Source organism: Amphiura filiformis, chromosome 18 (assembly GCF_039555335.1).
Source record: "Amphiura filiformis chromosome 18, Afil_fr2py, whole genome shotgun sequence".
NCBI classification, from domain to species: Eukaryota; Metazoa; Echinodermata; class Ophiuroidea; order Amphilepidida; family Amphiuridae; genus Amphiura; species Amphiura filiformis.
The window spans coordinates 56,739,161-56,760,591 of record NC_092645.1 but is presented as its reverse complement, the minus strand read 5'-3'; the positions used below and the strand labels follow the sequence as shown (position 1 = coordinate 56,760,591).

Here is a 21,431-nt window from a genome sequence, read left to right as displayed (position 1 = left end):
GAAAAAACAACCCTTTTTACGCGTTTTCATTATCGCGGATGGTGTACAGGCCACAACGGGAGTGACCCCCCTGGGCTATTTTGTTATGAACTTTTAGGCTATTATATAGAGCTTGGAAGTTTTATTTTATACTACATATGGGGTGTGTTAATTAATTTGAAAAAGAAAACAAGTTTGTACCATCATATACACGTATACCAAAATTATTACCAAATTCAAAAGTCATAGTATTTTGTGCCTCACTGTACATATCTTAGGAATTCATATCAATGCCTCTTGCTTATTCTTTGAATCTGCATTTTTCATTCTATTTCAATTATTTCCTAATTTACTTTGTATTTTTTTGACAATGTACATTTTCCCCGTAATTAATAATTTACTATTTTTATTATCAGATTATTTACAATGCTTGATAACCATCGTTAACATTTTGTTAGGAATTACATGTTCATAATTTTGTTTGTTTGTTTTTTTATCGCATCCTGTTAATTTTCGACATAACCATGAACCCGCCAAACAAATTAGGGCAAATCTCGTTATTCGCGAATGCAGGTAAAAGAATTCAAATCCAACGCTTTCCACGCTTACATTGGCTACAGACTTACATAAGCTCATTTTCTAGGGTTCACAGTTCATAGTATCATAACAAATTATATGTTGTATGTGGGTAATATGTATTGGTGCCCAGTATCACTAGGTTCAAATGATATTGCCAGTGTTTGAGTTAGGACAATTGGACTTTGACCTTGGAGATGAGATTATGAAAGTTCGTAGTGTATTATTAGAGGGCTTTACATTGAAAAAGATCAGGTCTCCTGTCTGTAAATGTATCTGAAATATGTTTAACGATGCGCTTTGATTATGAAAAATTTGAATTTTTGAAGAGAAAAATGTCATAAAACATGCTTTTGCAGGTGTTCTGAGTTATTGGATTGCAAAATGATTTTAAAAAAAAATTTAAAAGAAAAAACTTTGAAGCTTAATGGCTGAGCTGTGAAATGAATGAGCATGCACAGCCAGATGTGCAAAAAAGTACATTTTCTGAAATATATAAGAAAAGCAAGATACAGAGACAGACCTGGCTATGTAAAGCCTTCAGCTTATCTATTTCCATATTAACAGGACATGCTCTCTATGCATGGCAGCATGACGATGACAGTGAATTTTGTTATGTAAATCTACTTTCATTAACGATTCTAGCTGCTCTTGATTTTCTTGCACTGCTCATGACTGTATGACATGCGAGAATGTGAAGGAAATATTGGACTTTAGATATAGCTTGAACTTTCTAATAATCACTACCAACAATCACATCCCCAGCGGCAAAGTTCAATTATTATTGTTAGAGAAGTTAATTTTAAATACATTTTGGCAAAGTGAAAAAAGAACTGAAAAATAAACAACTTAAAAAAGTAAAAGGTATGTCAATGAGAAATAAAACCCTGTTCTACGGGCCCAATTGACCCAGATTTTGCATTATAGGGCATTTTTTTGTTTTTTTCTTTTTTAGCTGTATGTAATAAAAAAACAGCCAAAATTTAAATATGTTTGCATAAGTTTCAGAATATTTCAAACTTTCTGTTATTTAGCCATTTAGCCTCTTCCATAAAAAAAAAAGGTTTCCAAAAAAACAAAAGTAGGGCTCTTATAACCAAAAATATTGTACTGACCATCTACCTTGGTTTGAAATGAGTGGTTATTGTTTCAACTATTTTGAAACTTTGTAAGCTTTGGCAAATTTCAACAAATAAGACCCAGAGGTCATAGGTTCAAATCCTGGTCATGATTGATTTTTCTTTCCTTGGTCAACTTTAGGAAAAAGAATAACTTGTGATTAAACTTGCCCCTATTTAACAAGATTACCACATGGGAATAGTCCATATTTGGAGCCATGCTGAGGCACATAGGGGCCAAAAGTCTCCTTAACAAGACACATTTCCTGGGCGCTGGCATAGTGCACTTTGCCCTTTACTCTACATCATTGGCTATTTGGAGACAAAGGCCCAATTTCACAGAGACTTGACAATCTTTCTTACATTCGATTTGACAGGAGTTAACATGTGATGTCAATGTATTAATATGATAGTAAAGGCTCTGTGAAATGGGCTTCTAATGTGGAAGTGATTGCATTTATTGCGCACACGGAATAGTTAATAAAATGGTGACACTGGATAGTGTGGAAATTAGCCTTGCATGAGCATGCACCAAAAGAGTATAACCAGGAACCATCCATGTTATATTCTAGGGAACTGGCATAACCATGAAAGTTGTCACCTCGATGTTGGTGTGGTGGTCGGTAGTGGTTGCACAAATCTCAAATATTTACATTCAAAATTGGATCGGAACATAATTTGCTTGCTTAGAGCTGGCATGACCATACTATTTGTTACGATTTGTGTCTTGTTTCAAGTTCATTGCATTGTGTGGGGGGAGAATTTTTGGAACAAATGGGTAGCATTTGAAAGGCCTGCAGTAGTTGTGAATGAGTTTTTGTATGTGACTTGTTCTGTAGATTAGTTAGCATTGTACACACTCCTTTTCTCTTATAACAGCAACTCTGCCCTCCAAGAACAAATGGGCTGTTTATTGAAATCAATACACCCCCTTGGAGGACATGACCTTAATCTTCCACAGATGGAGTGTGAATTTCAAATGGGATTACCTGCATGGGCGACTCAATTTGAAATTTACACTCCCTGTGTGGGAGATTAAGGGGGTGTATGGATTTCAACTGGAATAGCCCGATGCAGTATCTGTACACTAAAATACCATAGTAGGTACTGTATGATGGCAGGTGTTTTTAAAATCTATGTACACCCAAGGTAAAACGCTGGATCTATCCATTTGGATCTATCCATCCAGTAGCGTCCGCATGTGATACACACACGATCAAAGGCATTGGTAGAGTTTGATGCAACGCGAAGTGACAGGGCCCTATAGATTCACCGCTTTTAATTGTGTGTGTATCACACATGGACGCTACTACTGTCTCAAAGAAGCCAAATAGACTATACAAGTGAATCATAGAACAGATAAAAGGCAGATATTAAAGTTCTTTCGGCTTATAATTGGCGAAAATTATTCGGGTGTTTGTAACTGTGCACATCAATAAGGTTCAATTTATGCTCGCGTAAATTCACATAACATAAGTGTGCGCCAGTCACGCAATGCGCAACAAGCGTAAGTGCTGTGCATGCATGCCATTCGATATCAGTGCACAATGTTATGAGTCTCAATTTTTTTTTGCCAATTATAAGCCTAACAAACTTTAGTCAGTCAACTTCAGAGTAAAATGCAGCATCTGCTTTTTTGAATAAGTTCATCAGGACTGATATTTCATAATCAAATGGCAAAATATGGTTTGCAAGTACAGTATTTACTCACAGTTCTTCAAACGTGATGAAGGAACTCGCCCTGTCATGTATATGATCAGCTAAAAAGAACACAAGACTCTAGGTTGGCGCATTACTGGTGCAGTCTTCGCTCATGGAAGATGAAATGTCTCAAACTGTGAATAAATACTGGACTGCAAAACTTATTTTGCCATTTAATTAATTCTTCTTATTGTATTATTTATTCACAAAGCAAAAGCAGTGACTGCATTTTTACTTGGGGGAGCAGAACATTTGTTATGTGTACTTCCTCCATTGTGATATTCTATACAATGTAGATGCCCTTCTCTTGTGCATCATGTAACCTCCCTCCGTGCCCTGTGTAGTAGAAAACCTGCAATCACTATGTAGTAGTCATCTAAGGTCAGGATCAAGACTTCTACTAAGTGTGAAATAATGGTGATACTCCAAAAGGTTTTGATTGGCAGTTCTGGGGAACATTTATTCATGGAAGTTCATCTGAAAGAGAGCTTTAAAGGATCACCCTGAGATACAATCAGAATTAAATTGCTGCAACAAAATTGCTACTGGAATATCTTAAGGCCAGAGTAATGGAAGACACATTCGTCCACGACCGAATTTGAGATTTTTTGATATTTATCAACACACAGATGTATTCTTTCACTTGAAACTGATAAAATACAACTTGCTAATATTTATTCGTATTTTTGCTTGATTTATTTCACTCTTTTAAACTCTAAATAGTCACATGGCTCAAGACAGCTTAGTAAATTGGCGGAAATAATATGAGTCAGAAATGCGCGAATCACGAAATATTGTGATTACGCAGCGATTCGCTGCGTCAAGGCGTGACGCCAAGCAACTCTCTTGCGCGTATGTCCAACGCAGTCAAGGCGCATTCGGTATGTTGTTAACGCCAGCAAATGTGGTGTAAACAAAACAAAAATTTGCAGTCAAAATGCCACTTAGATTTTTGAATTATTTTGAATTTTGGCGCACTGAAAGCAGAGATTATAGATTCATTGGTGCAAAAAGATGCATATTTAGACCATGCACCAGATACAGCTTTTGCAAGTGTGAAAGTCTTACCGTTTTAAAATTTAAGGACGTTTTGTGCATTTTTTTACCAAAACGTCGATTTCTCAGAGTTCACTTTTGACAATATTATGCGATTTTTGTGACAAGATAACTCGAAAAATATGCAAGCAAAGGGTAAACTTTTTGCACTATCCTTTAGAGTACATCAAAGTCTAGGGAAGGTTTTTTCATTTTTTCAAAATATTTATTTTAAACAAAAATATACAATTATGTGCAAAGCTTAATAGAGTGACAAAATGACTTTATTCACATGTTTTTTTCAATATTTCAAAAAAAGAGACGAATTTCAAAAAATAAAAAAACCTTCCCTAAGTTCATGTCTCTTCTTCATGAAAAGCTAACTGATTTTTTTTTACTCCGAACGGATTTTTTTCTAAGTTGTCACAAAAAATTGGGGCAAAAATTGAATTTTGTGATTTTCTCAAAAAATTCAGATTTTTGAACAAATCTGACGTCACCACGGGATTCCTTGACTCATTTCCTTTCCAAAAATGTATAGTTTTATATACTTTGGACATACAATTCAGAAATAATGAAGCTCGAAAAGGTCCATGTTCTCTCCCATTACTCTGCCCTTAATGTAACTTCATACTAGTGCCACTGGACATAGCCACATGTTATGATGTAGTCACCGGTACACACACAAGAGTTTATTGCGAGGTGGGTGCATAGTGTTGTGTTTTGTGGTTGTCATCATGTACAGAGCATGGTCGCTGTACTCAACCTATTTGAGTAAGCCAATCTAAAGCCCACTCCATCTGCAACAGTCAGGCTCTGTGCTTGACAACCACATTTCACCCCACATCCAGAGAAGATATCCTACACTTCCCATAATGCATTTCTCCCATTTAAATTTTCTGTACTGATTTATGTATAGTGCAATATGGATCGAGATCTGGCAAAATATGCTTATTTCTTGACTATCAACCCATGTTTAGCCTACCTATTCTCAAAATGAAAACAAAGAGAACTTGTGCAAAGTAATGGGAGTGTCATTTGATGTCATGAGGTGATGTATTATGTGCAAAGGATTCTGGGAAGGGTAAGATATCTTCTCTGTCCCGCATCTACCTTTTATCTCAGCCTGTTAAAGCAGAGGTGTATTTGTTGGGAGACATGTTGGTCATTATAGTGATACAAATTCATTATAGCTCCCTTATGTCACTTTCAACTCGCATGTCTTAACCTAAAGCCTCAAGTTGATAAAGAATTGTTCACAGGGCAGCTCATTGCCTACAAAATTATGATCTTGTTTCAAGATGCATAATTAGGTGACTTGTTAAAAGCAGGCTCACTAGTTTTAAGAATTTTTTTTAGGAAATGGAGACAGAGAAGCAAAAAAAAGGATGATGTTTGAAATGTCAAGATGCTTGGAACTGTCAATGTCATCATTATTATCACATAATTATATTCACATGAAAATGAAATGGTAAGAGCTACATGTAAGGTAGTGTGATTAAAATTTTGGTTTAAAACATGATTTTAACTCAAGTGGATAGAGTGACATTTCCTGTGCCAATAAATTTGAGAAATAATTGAAAACGAAGTGGTTTATATCTCAGGGAAACATCATCATTAGAATTTATTCATATCAATTTGTAATTGAGATGCAAAGTGTTGACTTTAAGGACCATTTAGTGATTTCCTCATCAGGAGTATCGTAAAAATCATCAAAATTCACCATTAAATACTCCTTAATTTGTATTCAAGTTTCCAATGAAATTACTAAAATAAAATTATCATAAAAAATATGGTTATTTTAGTATGCTCCTTAACTGTAGGCTTGACTTACAATTTTAATATCCAGGATATTTTGAAATGCATGTCAATATGACCTTCAGCTACAGACAAAATCTATGATGATGAGTGGGAGGATAGTTTATTCCAGAAAAATATGCAGTGAAATTTGGTTGATAAATACAGTTTGTGATAGAGAGTACAAAATAAATAGTATGTTGATAACAATGGGGGATTTTGAACTTTATTCCATCTTTTTAGATTTTTATTAGCAGCTGTATTTTTCTAAATGCTGGTCTGTTTTCAATGATGGTTGGGGATGGGGGACTAGTAGGTGGAGGTCAGGTTTAGGGTTAAAATCTTAGTGCATATTTAAAGACCCTTGTTTAAAGAGCACAGCATAATAGTCCAGTTAACAGGTGAAGCAGTGGCTTTAGGGTAGCCTAAGTGCTTTTACTCTTATTTTTAACCAATTAAATCAATGCAGCTTTCAACTTGCACACCACCAAAGAGATTATTGATAAAAGAACCATATGAACAAAATAGATATACATACAATATGCATATGGTCGAATCCAACGAAAAGTGTACACGGCATGTTCAGGGCCATAAATTAAAAGTATTAATCAATTGGCATTCGTTTTTGTATTGTGTTTATTCGCCTTGATCATACGCTTCGCGCCATATATAATAAGACCCCCTTCTGTGAAAAACTTAGACACAGAGACCCCAAAACATGCTATTTTTACCCCTTTTTAAAAAAAAAAATTCTTAAAGTATTTTTAAAAACATCTAAATCAGTTATGAAAAGAAGTCATTGGATTGAATCTAAATTGATTTCCTGAAAGGTGTGTATTCAAAGATTGCCTGTTCAATTTTTCACATATTTGTACATAATTATGAATTTTTTGTGATAATTTTTTGAGTGGTATTTTTTTACATTACCTACGAATACAATTTTTCATAGCACTAGATATATCTTTAAAAAATGGAAATCACTAATAAATGCATGCCAATTGATACAAGCTTTGATATGTCCAATACTGAAATGCATTGCATTCGGACATCTTTATTATTGTGTTTAGCTGCCAGAAATTCTAAATGGCACAAAGGTAGGTTTGGTAAAAATATGCATTACCTCCGAATACATGTTAAAAGCTGTGTCATTTCCACAAAGTAAGAGAATAGTAAACAATAGTTAAGCAATAGGTGCAGTGTAATACACTCTTTATTTCTACCAAGTTTCAATAGCCTGCGTTTAAATATTTCTGAGATGTCAACAATAAAAGCAAGTATTCGTAGGTAAATTTCGGTAACCGAATGTTACCTACTGAATACAATTTGACATCATGACAGTATTGTGAAACACCGCCATTCATGCCAATGCCCATATTCGTACATAACGAAGGCCTGTATGTTTGCTATCAAATCATATGTCAATGAAAGTTGCGAATTCACATACATGCCCACCATGCAAAACTGAATACTGGCTTAATTGTTGAAAAATATGTACTGAAATAGACGCCGGTCTGCTCATTTGAAAGAAAAATCAGATTCAAAGAAGATTAGAAGGGGATAAATACTTGGATTTGTCAACTGTCACATGTGCTTCATTTTAAATGTTTACCGACCTTCTGGTTTCTGAGTAATTTGTGTCCAAATTGATTTATTCGAAGGTAACTTTTGGCGTTTTAAGCTAAGGTTACCTCTCGAATACCATAACAAAAACGACTGTTCTCATTGTCTCATGATCTAGACAACACAGTGATGGACCCTGGTATAAAGCTAATTGTAGTTGCCCTCAAACGAAAGGCCACAAGGCGTAACTGACTCCAAGATGGACTTCACAAGTCTGCAATAACGGTTTTAAGCGATTTGTGTGCAATTAAGCAAATTAAAGTCACTTTAGTGCCTTTGTTTCTTACTTCAATCCTCTTTCAACCGCTGTGAACCGACATTATTAATACATGATAGGGTCTAAAGTATCAATAAACGCACATATATAAAATAATACATTCAAAGTGCTTTATAAAATGAAGTTTTGATTGCGATATCCACCAAAAGTCTAATTCTTACCTACAAATACTGAAATGTTACTTACGAATACAGCATAATACATGACATGTGTAATGAAGTGTCCCTACCTATGGAAATTAATTGTCAAAAACTTTAAGCGGTACCCCAGGACACTATTATTACCCATATACGGATTCATTCAACAATTATTTATTATGTAAAATTGCTGATTAACTACTTTTATATCAAAATGAAGTGGTCAAAATCTTGCTAAAAGCATCAAAAAATTTTGATCTAAGGTAATAGCATTTATTCATTTGGACGTACTCTGAAAGAGATCTAAAAACTACCATTTTATTAATTCATTACCATAATAGCAAAATTTAAACCTCTAAACTCAATATAGATATTGTTAAATCGCTCATGTTACCTCTTAATACCGGGTTTCTTCACCTTTTCATTGTATAAAGCGTTAGGTGTATGCGTATAATTCCTAATATTCTTGAAAACATATATCCTACTAGTTCTTATACAATGTGTAAATTGATTCATATTCATTTGATAAATAAAATACAGAAACTGACCTAAACTTCATTTTCAAAAATAAACTAGCATAAATTGACTAAGATCATATTGATCGCGTTATAAAAATAAAAACAAATATTTTCTGGTTGAGCTAGCATTTTCCTGACACCCTGTGGTCTACATTACACGAAAAAAGCGTTAATGGGAATATTCCATTTGTTTTAGGTTGATTAGTATTGCGATAGTGAAAGCATCCTAGTGGTATTCGTAGGTAACATTGGGTTTTGATATCACATTTACTATCACACGTCCTGGATTTATTTTTCAAGATTAGTAATGGCACTTTTGGTTCCTATAAGGCCAATATGTCATCAATCAATGGGCAAAAGGAAAAAATTGTGGAGACATTTTTATTTCGGATTTTAATTTTTGGCCCGTGGACACTTTTGGTTGGATTCGACCATATGCACACATACTGTACTGCTGACCTGCCATACATGTATAATAAATGCTAAGTACGTCATACCTGTCCTTCCAAATCTGCCTAGTCAACCGTGATTTCAATAAGTCGCTTGTGGCTCAGTATTTAAGAACAATATCAAACATACAATATAAGGTATGTGTTCAAAGACATTCACAATATTTGGGCGATAAATGCGACAAGTTAAAATCCATAATATACCCCCTGTGGAAGATGTGATTTTAATCTCCCACACAAGGGATGTAAATTTCAAATGGAGTCACCCATTCAGGTAGCCCCATTTGAAATCCACACTCCCTGTGTGCAAGATTAAGGTCGTGTCTTCCACATGGTCTATGATTTCAACTGGAATAGCCCATTATAAGGTGCGAAAGACACATGCAGCGAAACAGAATCTAGCAACTTGTTCAGATCGGAAGTTGTGCAAAGCTCCATGTCTAATGTACAAATATATTTGGTATTTTCTGGCTGGATGCATGTAGGGCTGCAGCAGATCATGCAAGTCATTGATCATGAGGCTTGGCAAAGGGAGGGACGAGAAAGTGATGATACGTGAATTTCAGAGAATCTCTCTGTCTGGTTTGAATTCACATTATACTGTTGATTTATCTTGCTCCACCCTTTTTAAATTTATAGAAATGAACACTTAAGGAATATATAGTGATTCGAGCATTCACTTTTTAAAAATTTCTGGAATAGCCCATTACTTGTTTTAAGTTGTTTTTACACACACAATATGCATTCAATAACCTTGTTTGGCTCCACTGTTGTTGTTGGAAACAAAACTTGATGAACAACTTCCTGTTTGCATTATCCCATGTAATTCCATAATTTGCTTTTACAGAGGTTGAACAATTCTGTGACTTTTACTTCATGATTTTTGTCTTAGAGTCTTAGGCTTCAATAGTAGTTGTGGGTTCACTTCCCTCTTCCCTTAATCGATGCCGTGCATCAAAAACAGTGACCTTTCTAGTTCACCTTGTCCCCAGTTGTCGATGTCTCTGTGTTTATATAAATACAATGTGTAGACAGAAAGTTGACGAAACACACATACTTTTAAAATGGATCTCTAAAAATGCACTCCCGTGAAATATATAACATAAAATAAAACAAACGAAGACGGGAAACAGTTGTACATTAAACACAGTTGTGCATTAAATACAATGTATGTGCACGTGTTTATTGGCATGTTTGTTGCCAAGGTTTGTTGGATTTGGATGGAATAAAAACAGATAGGCGATACATGCATACAGATGAGCATAAACAGGTGCTGAGACTAATCAGGCTATATTGATTGCTTATCATATCAGCTGAATGGTTAGATTTAGTTACAAGACATTATACTACTAGGTAGGGGGAAGGGGGCAGCTGAATGGGTAGATTTTATTACATGCGTGTATCAGTAGGTCTAAATGGCACAGGAATAAGCTGGTGATCATTTCATGCAGAGATCAATTACTAACCAGCAAGGGGCACCTTGGGAATAAAGGAGGAGTTAACAGAATGGAGGTGCTGCACATTAGACGGGGAAGGGGCAGCTGATTGGTTTTGTTATATGTGTGTATCAGTAGTCTATTAATGACATCTTCAGATAAACTGGGGATAATTCATGCAGGGATCAATTACTAACAAGAAGGGGTATACCTTGGTAATGAATTAGGCCAAAAAAAAAATTGTTGTGTTGCCCTCAACCGTCCGACCCTAAATCCTGAAAAATCAGGGGTGCAATTTTTTTTTTTTTTGAATGATGATTTATACAGATTTGTTCAAAAACTCAATGTTTTTCACTTAAAATTAATATTTGATTGAAAGACTAGTCTTTAATTGATGTCTAACAGGTACCCAGAAGTCAAAATTGACAAATGTCCCCCAATTGAAGAAGCATTATTTAATATTTGAGGGGAATTTTTTAAAATCTGAAGGTTTAAAAAATAAAAAAAAAAAAAAAAAAAAAAAGAAATCCGAAAAAAAATCCGAACCCAAATTTCCCATTTTCCCACTTGAGGGCAACACAACAATATTTTTTTTTGGCCTTAGGGGGTAAGCAAAGAATCAAGACTCTCATAAACCGGGATGCGTGTGCACATGCCTTCATTTGATGAAAATCTCCATTAGTTAATTTACATGCTTGCATATTATGTGACAAAGATCTTCATTAAGTGTGTGTGTACATTATGTTTAACGAAGAGTGAATGCAGATACGTTAACATCCACATTAAACATAACTTTAAATGAAGATGAAAATGAGCGTTCATGTGCAGTTGCATCAAATTTAAATGGTTGGCTTCTTCAATATAAATTTTATATCGCTATCATCAGACAGAACGCCAAGTGTTATTAAAGCATATTTATGATATAGAGCTAGGTTAAGCAAAGCAGACAGATTATGCGTGTGTACGTACTTGGGGGAGATGAGAGGCCTGTGTGCTTAGAATCATAACTATACTTGTAGGCATGGAAGATGTAACTGACTGGAAGCTGCTGACATACAATTTCCGCAAGACGACATCAATATTTGTGCAATGACCAAGATACTGTCCAGGGAATTGGAAAGGTGTTGGGGTGTTGATAACGAATGTTATCATATGTGGAGTGACCGGGAGTCCTAAGTGGGGTTGAGGTTCTGAACAGGAAATTTTTATTTTGCTATGTATGCTGATTATATAGTTGTTCAAAGGTTAGGCAGTTGGTGTATTTATTGGGGCGTAGTGTGGTACTTTTGATGCTGAACAAGAAGCATAATTTGGTTGCCTCACTAAGGGTGTTCACTGACCATATTTAAAATGAGTTTTGTTGCATTTTAAGTAGGACTCAATCACATTGACATGTCAATTTAGGACATAAGGCCCCATGGCTTATTTTCAGTTACAGGATCTTTGGAATTGGAGGTTTTTTTTAAGAGTACAATCAAAATTTGAGTGCATTGAAAATGAAGATTCTAATAAAAGGGAGCACCAGAGAAGCCTGAAAAAAAGTCAAAATTGTCACATGCCTGTATCCTGTGCCCAGCTCCCTCCCAGGTAAGTGGATGGATGCATAGTCTGTTTGATGAATTTCGTCGGGGGGGGTAGTTTTTGGAATAGGTTGTGATGTGTGGCTGAAATTCCAAAACCGAAATCTTCACAGAAGATATACCAAATTTGACGAAAAAGAGATATGAAATTAAATTTTTAGGTAAATTTGTCAAATTTTGGAATTATTTTGTCCAAAAAAAAAAAAATTAGTTCTGACCTTTTCGATTCATGTCCATGTAAGCTTAAAAGTTTGAAAGTCACCCATATCTACTGCAAACCCCCATACCCACCTTACCATTAAGAATCCTGCCGCGTTAGGGTTTCATCTTTGGATTAATTCAATAAGATTATCTCGCAAGTCGCAATATATATTAATTCCTTTCTTGTGAGTTTATAGTTGCGAGTACTTTCTGAGAGCTGGTTTGTCTTTTCACCTTACAGCTTCTGTGATCTGTTTTTGAAGACAAGTTCAAACTTGAATATCTACAGCATAAAGTATTGGTCAAGTTCATGTGAAACTAAGTAGACTACACGTACAAGGACATTGTATTTTAAAGTACAGTACTCCAAACTGAATTTGCTCACTCTAATAGTTAGACTTGGCAAGATATGCGAGTTGGGGATCGATCTAGGTAGAAAAAGAGCTAGCTGCTGTGACAACCAGCAAGTGCTGCAACCCTTCCATGCGGTATACCAGCTCCGGGTACCCCTGATGAATTCGCTATCGTAGTGCACGTTAGTAACCATTGGTTACTGCTCCAAGCCTGGGCTCGTACACCTGTTCCGAATTTTGATATGCCATAGGCTTTGTGTTGTGATCATTTCGATCAGTGGTTCCTAACAGCGTGATCCAGTTGACCTAGCAACTGTCATATTCTAACGTGCACTACGACAGCGAATGTGCCCGTTAATTGTAAGTCTTCCAAATTTGCCCTGTGTCGAAGCATGTGGCAGGAGCTTCGCAAACTAGCTAAAAAACTTTACTGTTGTGTTACAGAATATTACAAAACACAATGTTCTGGATGCCTCAGTTTCAGTGGGCAGGGGCAGGCAACACATAGGGCACCCCGGAATTCTTCCCATGGTGTTCTAAGGTTAAGTATTATTTTGAAGACCTTTAGTCATCTGTAATGCTGTTTAAACCATACATCCACTGCTTGGTCACATGGTGGCTGGATAACAGAGTGCGACTTTACCGCTGGAATTTGTCTCTTTTAGTAGAAATTGATAGGAACCAAATCATTTGGGTTCATTCAAGTTCATATTTGTTTTAAAAAAATTAAAATTGAACTTTTATTTTGTGGTGAGTGACTCATCATAATTCTTGTAATTGATAAAGCAGGTTTTGTATTTGGGATCATTGTTGCATTGAAATCAAGTATCCAAATTTAATGTACTTGTTAAATATGGACCCTTGACCCAAAACATTGATGAACCCAGAAACAAAGTGCTTACTCAGATTGGATCATGATAATTGGTACTATATTTGTGCTAATTCAGTACAGTTTGGGTCTAGGCATATGTTTTCAAAACAAACAAAAGAGGACACAATCCCGGTTGGCTTATCAAGTGAGTTTGGCTAGTTGAATACACCACTTGGGGTCCTTGGCAGCTTTGATGTTGCTAAAGAAAGCATACACAGTTTACATGGTTTACACACCCCTACATATTTGCATACGACAGCATTCAAGCTTTGACTTACGTTTGGTGGCCAGAATGGTGGAAACTTAAAGTGAAAGATATCCTATTTAAAGGAACATTTTCTAGGGTGAAATTGTGTGTAGAAACTGAATCTGACATAAAAAATGCATAATTATCAACTTGAAAATTTTCCCCATAAGCACTGTACATGCATATTTCTGCCCGAAGTCCCCAAATTTGAGCTAAAATTGTCGCCAAAAAAATAAGTCCTTCGAAACTGGGACTCTCAGGGCTAAACAAATATAAACTTGCTCTAGAGGGAGGTCTTGGCTATAGCAAGTTTATATTTGTTTAGCCTTAAACCTCACAGAAAGACTTTTTTTTTTTTGCGAAGGCCTTTATTTTTTTCACACCCGCCAAAATGTTACGGGTAGGGGTAACATAATACTACTTTATTTTTTTTCAGTACATTTAACTTAATCAAGTTTTAAACCACTATTTAGCTATTGAAATACTGAACAAACAGACACAAAAAGCATCACAATAGCTCATACCATTGAGGAGTTATGGCATTTTCAAGTTCAAAATTAGGCGAAAATTGCATTTATTTCCAAATCAATTGTCACCCTGACCCCCAACTTTCTAATATCACAAATGTACCCTTGCCACATAATTAGCATAAATAATTATGCATTACTCAGTAGTTTTCATGTTCATACATTCACATGAAATTAGCAAGTCAAATTTTTTGTCACCCCAAAATGGCCATTTTCGACCAAAATTGGACCATAAAATGAATTTTTCTCAAAATCAGTGAAAAATAAGGTGTTTTAAGTGCCAAAATCTGAAAATATGTGACATTTTACCCCTAGAAACATTTAAGTAATCAAGAGTTTTGACTGTTTTCACCCCTAAATATTTTCTTCACACATGTGTCCGCCAAACGTAAGTCAAAGCTTGAACGATGTCATACACAGATACACAACATGATTTACTTTGCCCTAACATGCTAGGCTTCAAATGTGTAACTGAAGAGGAGCAACTTGATGATGTGAGGAAACAAGTAAAACACAGACAGGATGCAGGGGTACAAGAAATAACAAATGTAGGCACAGTTTGATAGCCAAAAATAAACCAATTCCAAAGCTCACAGGAGTGTAAAACCTGCAAAAACAATGCGGACAGGTGAGAATCAAGTAAACAATACAAACGGGTACTGGAACAATTGATGAAAATCACTGGGTACCTGAGCAGACAAACTAAACCAAACAGACTGAAAAAAACATCTGAGGAACAGATAAACTGCTCTTCTTCATGGACAAACAACAAATAGGCCCCATAGTTCAGCAACAATGCTGAGATAGTAACTAGAAGTTGAAATTAGCAAGTTCAAATGGAACTAGTATAGCAAGCAAGACAATAAGCTTTTTAGCTCAGAGCTATAAAATAAGCTATAAAAATAAGCATTTCAAAATGAATGACCATATCTTGTCAGTAATCATCCAATAATATCCAATTGCCTTGCAGATGGCAGACAGACAACACCATATATAGCCATGTTCAGATGAACCTCCAAATCTAAAATTCTAAATCACTCCGAGTTGTGTTCATACGCTGGTTTGATCAGGTGAAACACCTGAGCTACCCCCAAGTGACTATTATTTATTGTGAACCTCTGAGTGAAAGCTGCAAATGTGTCCACACAACACAAAACTTGCTTTCCTCTAAGTTCACAAGTGGGTTCAATGAAGCCCCCCTAATAATCTTGGGGATTTGAGTACTTTTTTGATAGTTCCAGCCCGAGTATTTGCTTCCTGTGTGGACATGGGCCAAGTTTCCCATGGAATTTCAAACCACTAAGTGCATCCACACAGGCTAAACCCCTGACTGAACCTTCAAGGGGTATGATCCTCTGAGTTAACTTTGAAAGTGTGTTCCCTGAGTGAGGTATGTCAAACCTATAAGTTTCCCATGGAGTTTCAAACCACTAAGTGCATCCATATGGGCTAAACCCCTGACTGAACCTTCAAGGGGTATGATCCTCTGAGTTACCGCTGAGTAGTTGCCTCCTGAGTGAGGTTTGTCAAACCTATAAGTTTCCCTTGGAGTTTCAAACCACTAAGTGCATCCATACGGACTAAACCCTGACTGAACCTTCAAGGGGTATGGTCCTCTGAGTTACCTCTGAGTATTTGCCTCTTGAGTGAGGTATGTCAAACCTAGTTTCCCTTGGAGTTTCAAACCACTAAGTGCATCCATACGGACTAAACCCTGACTGAACCTTCAAGGGGTATGGTCCTCTGAGTTACCTCTGAGTATTTGCCTCCTGTGTGAGGTATATCAAACCTAGTTTCCCTTGGAGTTTCAAACCACTAAGTGCATCCATACGGACTAAACCCTGACTGAACCTTCAAGGGGTATGGTCCTCTGAGTTACCTCTGAGTATTTGCCTCTTGAGTGAGGTATGTCAAACCTGTATGTCAAACCTGTAAGTTTCCCTTGGAGTTTCAAACCACTAATTAAGTGCATCCATACGGGCTAAACCCTGACTGAACCTTCAAGGGTTCTGATCCTCTGATTGTTTGCTCTCGTGTGGACACAACATATATTGTCATGCCCTTTTTTGATAGTTCCAGCTCAGTGGTCACATCTTCGGCAAGCGTCAGCAATTCTGACTCATTTCAAACTAAATGCAGTCGGCTGTGAAATATGCTGCAGCGTGAATGGGCATACAATCATGCATTTTATTTTTGTCTGTATTTTCATTATTCTTACGTGTTAAGATTTTTCTCTACAATATTTTTAATGATGGATTTGAAACAGGTGCATGTATTGTAACAAATTAATATTGAAAGGAGCATCTCATTGATGGATGATATTTAAGAGGAGATTTGGTTTAATTTTAAACAATTCCTTGTAAATTAACTTCTAGAAATGACTCTCTGCAGCAAACGTTTTAAGAGGAGAAAAATTGATTATTCTTGATTATATTATTACCTGACTGACAGATATCAATGAAAGCTGTATAGATCATCAAGTCTGAATAAGGAAGGGGAAAACCCCAAGCAAAAAACAACCAAGGCCACACTACTGTAAATGAACAAACCAAAAGATTAAATCTGTGAAGGAAGCTAATAAGGAATTGAATATGTCAATTTTGTTTCGTTTTTTTTTTGTATAGGTGTGGAGGGAGGGTGGTAAGCTTTTATTATCGTTAGACCCTACAGACTATAGTACTTCAGAAAAGTTTTAGTATACAACCCCTAAAGATTAATGGAAAGGGACCAAATTGTTACTAGTACAGAATTCATGCAAGAAATTTGTAAAGAATCAGAACTACTTTTGCTTTTCTTGAATTCCATCTTGAATTCACACAATGAAATGCATCAATTTGAGCTAAAATGATCTCAATTCCAACGGCACAGTTCATTGGCCTCCTTTTAATTATTACGGCTCATAGGTTGAACTCAAATTGTGGAGTATTAGTTTTTGTACCCAAACATACCAAAGGTCATTCAATGAATGTACAGACATATTGGGTTAGCAATGGTTAAAGAACTGTGTCGTGACAGAAGAGCATGCATAAGATTGTAGTGTGTCTTTGCCTGAGGATGTTATTCACAAGATCTAGCACATAATTTGCAATTCCGAGAAAGGGGTGGGAAGGGGTATGTACCGGGATGAAAAGAATAGGTGAATTAACATAACAAGATGGAATCATCTTAAAAAGGCTCTTGATTTGTGGGCAGGCCTGATGACATTCTCTTTGATATTCATTTAATCATTTTGCTGTAGGAAAATATGCCTGGGGGAGTTGTTGACACATTCGCAGGTATTCTTTGCAATTCTGAGAAAAATGGGGATCCAAAGGGAATGGATAATGGTGGGTTAAAAGAGAAATACTCACCAAATAATAATAGCCTGGACACAGATATATACTAGTGACTCTCTTGTCACCTAGCTGCCAACTGTGTTAGGGGTACTCTTCTTGGAAAGATAGATGCAGGGAGGTACAGCAAAGAATGGCAGCATGTTCATTCTCTCCTGGGTCGCACAATTCAGAGAAATTGTAATTTTGCTTTCAAATTTTCCAAAAGTCTGGAAGAAGAGTTCATTTTAATTGTTTTACAGAGTTAGCCTAATTTTGAAGAGAGATAATTAGAAAGTTCAGACCATTTATATAGTGTGTTTTTGGTCTCTATTGTGTATGTCAAATTTGGGGTCAGGTTTTATCGAAGTTGCAACTCTTCACCCAAAACCAATCCAAGAACCCCTTTCTACCGGCCCCTCACTCTTTCTACCCCTGTCAGATGTTCTCTTCGTTGTGTAATGTCAGAGGGAGTTTAACTCTATAAGCTTGTAATAAATATAATTTTGTATCAATATTAAACCGGGTCATTGTAAACTGTGACAGTATGAGCAAAGTGGTATGAATCATAATTATAATGGGAAAGGTCATAATTTGTTTTACTTAGAGTGTGCATGTATTTACTTAAGAAATTATTATTAGGATTGTGTACATGCTACCTTGTGAGAATTAAAGAATTTGAACTTATCATTTGTGTAAGAATTTTTTTTAAATATCTGATATGGGTATAAATTTTGAAAAAGTGGATGGTAGTAATCTATACCAAATGATTTAATTAATTCAATGTGAATCAGCAAATGTAAGCCTTTTGTTATTTTGTTGTGTTTGGCATGTGATCACCATGGTACCATATTCAACAGTTTTTGATAGTAAACAATAATACAGGAACAACCAACCACAAAAGCGGAAAGGTGAATTACCTGATCCAATGCAGCGTAAAATAAAGCCCATCTCAATTACATACAAAATTATGAAATTTGTATTGTATTTGTAATTGGGTAAGTAACACTTGTTGGGATTGAGAAAATGAATTTCAGAATTGACTCTGAAACTAACAAGTAATAATAATTATACAACTATGTGATAAACATGGCTGTTCCTAATGCCTGTGTGTGATGGGCTGTTATGTTACATGTATTGTCCTATATTAGAATAGAAAGCATACAATGCATGTATATGCATGGTATAGATTTCATTGTTCTTATCATGACAATAAAATATTACAACACAGACTTTGCACTTCAGAGGAATTGTATCCTGTAACTTGCACAATCAAAGCATGGAAAGCATTGTATTATAATTAGAGGTTGAATTGTGGTGAGGGCATTTGTCATGAATTTATATGCAGAAGTTATACAGATAAACAAATTTTTGATGTCATAAAATTGACAATGGATGTAGAGTGTGGTTATGAGATTTTTCCATTCATTGTGTTATTTATTTATTTATTTATTAATCTTATTTATTAATTTTGATCAATGTCTACTGGTAACATGCAAGCAAATTTTAATATAACACTAATCCTTTTTCAATTAATACTCCCTTTTAGAATGCTAACAAATATGTTGGTCCTCATTGGCCCTGGCGTACACTGACCACTGGGGGGGGGGGGGTCAAAATTGTCCCACTGGCGGACAGAAATGTTATTTGCCGACTAAAATTGAAATTGTTAATTGCTGACTCCCAATTTTTTTTTGCCAGGGTGGAAAGGGCACTGACAGATATCATATTTTTAGACATTTACAATATATACAATGCAGAAATTATCAAGTGTCTATACATACATGTATGGCAGCTATGGCCCTCTTGTACTATTTAGAAGTGAAACACTCTCAACAGGAAATTCTGTTCTGTTCTTTTTTGGTTGCTAGGAGGACATCTATGAAAGCCAAGTAGGTGCTAAATTCCCCATCAAATGGACAGCGCCAGAAGCAGCCAACTACCACTCATTTACTGTCAAGTCAGACGTCTGGTCGTTTGGTATCTTACTGACGGAAATCGTTACCTATGGCAGAATACCATATCCAGGTGAGACGCAAATCCATTTAGGGCCCATACCTATTTACCAGTGTGCAGCATTCCCCAGCTTACTGCAGCTACAATGCTTATATTAAGCTCCATTAAATGAGGAATTCTGCAGCTAAGCTGGGAAAACTGTTGGTATTTAGGTACGGGCCCTTAACCATAAACCTTCTTTTTGCAGGGTCTATGATTTAATGATGTGTGACCAGATCAACAGCATCATCACCCCACATTTTTTGTATCTAAAGTGGAATTTTGGTATCATAATCAGGAGAAAGCGGTTTTTTTTTCATTATACCAGTAAAAATCAATGCCCGAGATATGTTTCATTTAGATGGTGTGAACTAAAACTTGGTAAAAAGCAACCATCACCTAAACTGCATGTCCTATATGGGGTATTATACACATTTTTGCTTTTCTGAACAGTTGTTTTATAGGTAGGCATCAATGTAAGATGGAAAATACAATATGAGAAAACCTAGCATGAAAGTTCATCTGTGTTGGTAGAATTCATATTAATGATTTAAACCTATGATCTCAACACAAAATTCAAACGTACCTCAAATTTTCGGTCACAACTTTGACCTCCGTTAGGAGATGGGTACATCTTAATAATTTTGTGTTGAGATCATAGGTTTAAGTCAATAATTATGAGAAAATCTGACCACTATTAACTTTAAGATAAGATTCATACCATCAAATAGCATCAAACAAGTAAATATGTGATGGAAGTGATGCATCAAAGGCAAGAAAGAGCCTGAGAAATGATGTACCCCTTTGCAAATCAATACAACAAAGTGTACTTAACAAATACATAAAAAGACAACAAGATAAATGTAATGCAGACGTCTCCTTGATACTAAATGCAAGACGTATAAAACTGATCAAAGAAGAAAGAATTTAAAAGAAGGAACTGATGGGGGTGGGGGTCAATTTTGAAAAGTTCCCCTAAACCCATGAACAAACAATCATTACCACCTTCAAATGTGGAGAATATAATGCAGATTTTAAAAGGAACAAACAAATTCAGGGATTGATGATAACAATTTACTAAGATCACTCTGTTGGGCCTGACATTGAAATTAGAAATTATCATAAAGAACAATCTGATCAAATAATATATGCTTTCTCGTTCCAGGTATGACAAATAAAGAAGTACTAGAGAGTGTTGAGCGAGGCTACAGAATGCCATGCCCACCGGGCTGCCCGGAGAGCTCTATGACATCATGTTGGAATGCTGGAAGGCTAAACCAATGGAGAGACCAACTTTTGAGACGCTCCAGTGGAAGCTGGAGGAGTTCTTTGTCATGGATGGCGAGCAGTACAGAGAGCCTTCTCACGTCCGTTAACACCGCACATTGTCGTAGTGCTATCACAACATGTGTCAAAAGTCTACGAGATTTTGTGACGAACATCTTCTTAAATTTTTCTGCATCAGGTCCACAAGATTTGTGGTGTACCGTACACTTCTTTAAATGGTAGTAAACATGCACACAATGTGGTCGCAGACTAACTGGTTAACTAAAGCATCCTCATCCGTATCAGGGACTGTCTTCTGAAATGTGCACAAAAAGCTCTCCTGAAAATCTGAAGGAGAGGCTTAGATGATCTGTTTGCATCAATGACTATAACAAACTAAAGACATGGAAATTCAACCAGAGGAGCTATAACTTGCT

The 21,431-nt window shown here is 36.0% G+C and overlaps 1 protein-coding gene across 1 annotated transcript in view; it reads left to right on the top strand.

Moving 5' to 3' along the window:
• Nucleotides 1–21,222, top strand: part of LOC140138842 (tyrosine-protein kinase Src42A-like) — a 62,558-nt gene extending 41,336 nt beyond the window's left edge. Inside the window, 4 exon segments of the mRNA XM_072160611.1 lie at nucleotides 526–552; nucleotides 19,605–19,761; nucleotides 20,894–20,965; nucleotides 20,968–21,222. Coding sequence (XP_072016712.1) covers nucleotides 526–552; nucleotides 19,605–19,761; nucleotides 20,894–20,965; nucleotides 20,968–21,104 — 393 coding nt within the window. The 3' untranslated portion in view covers nucleotides 21,105–21,222.
• The last annotated feature ends 209 nt before the right edge of the window (nucleotides 21,223–21,431 follow it).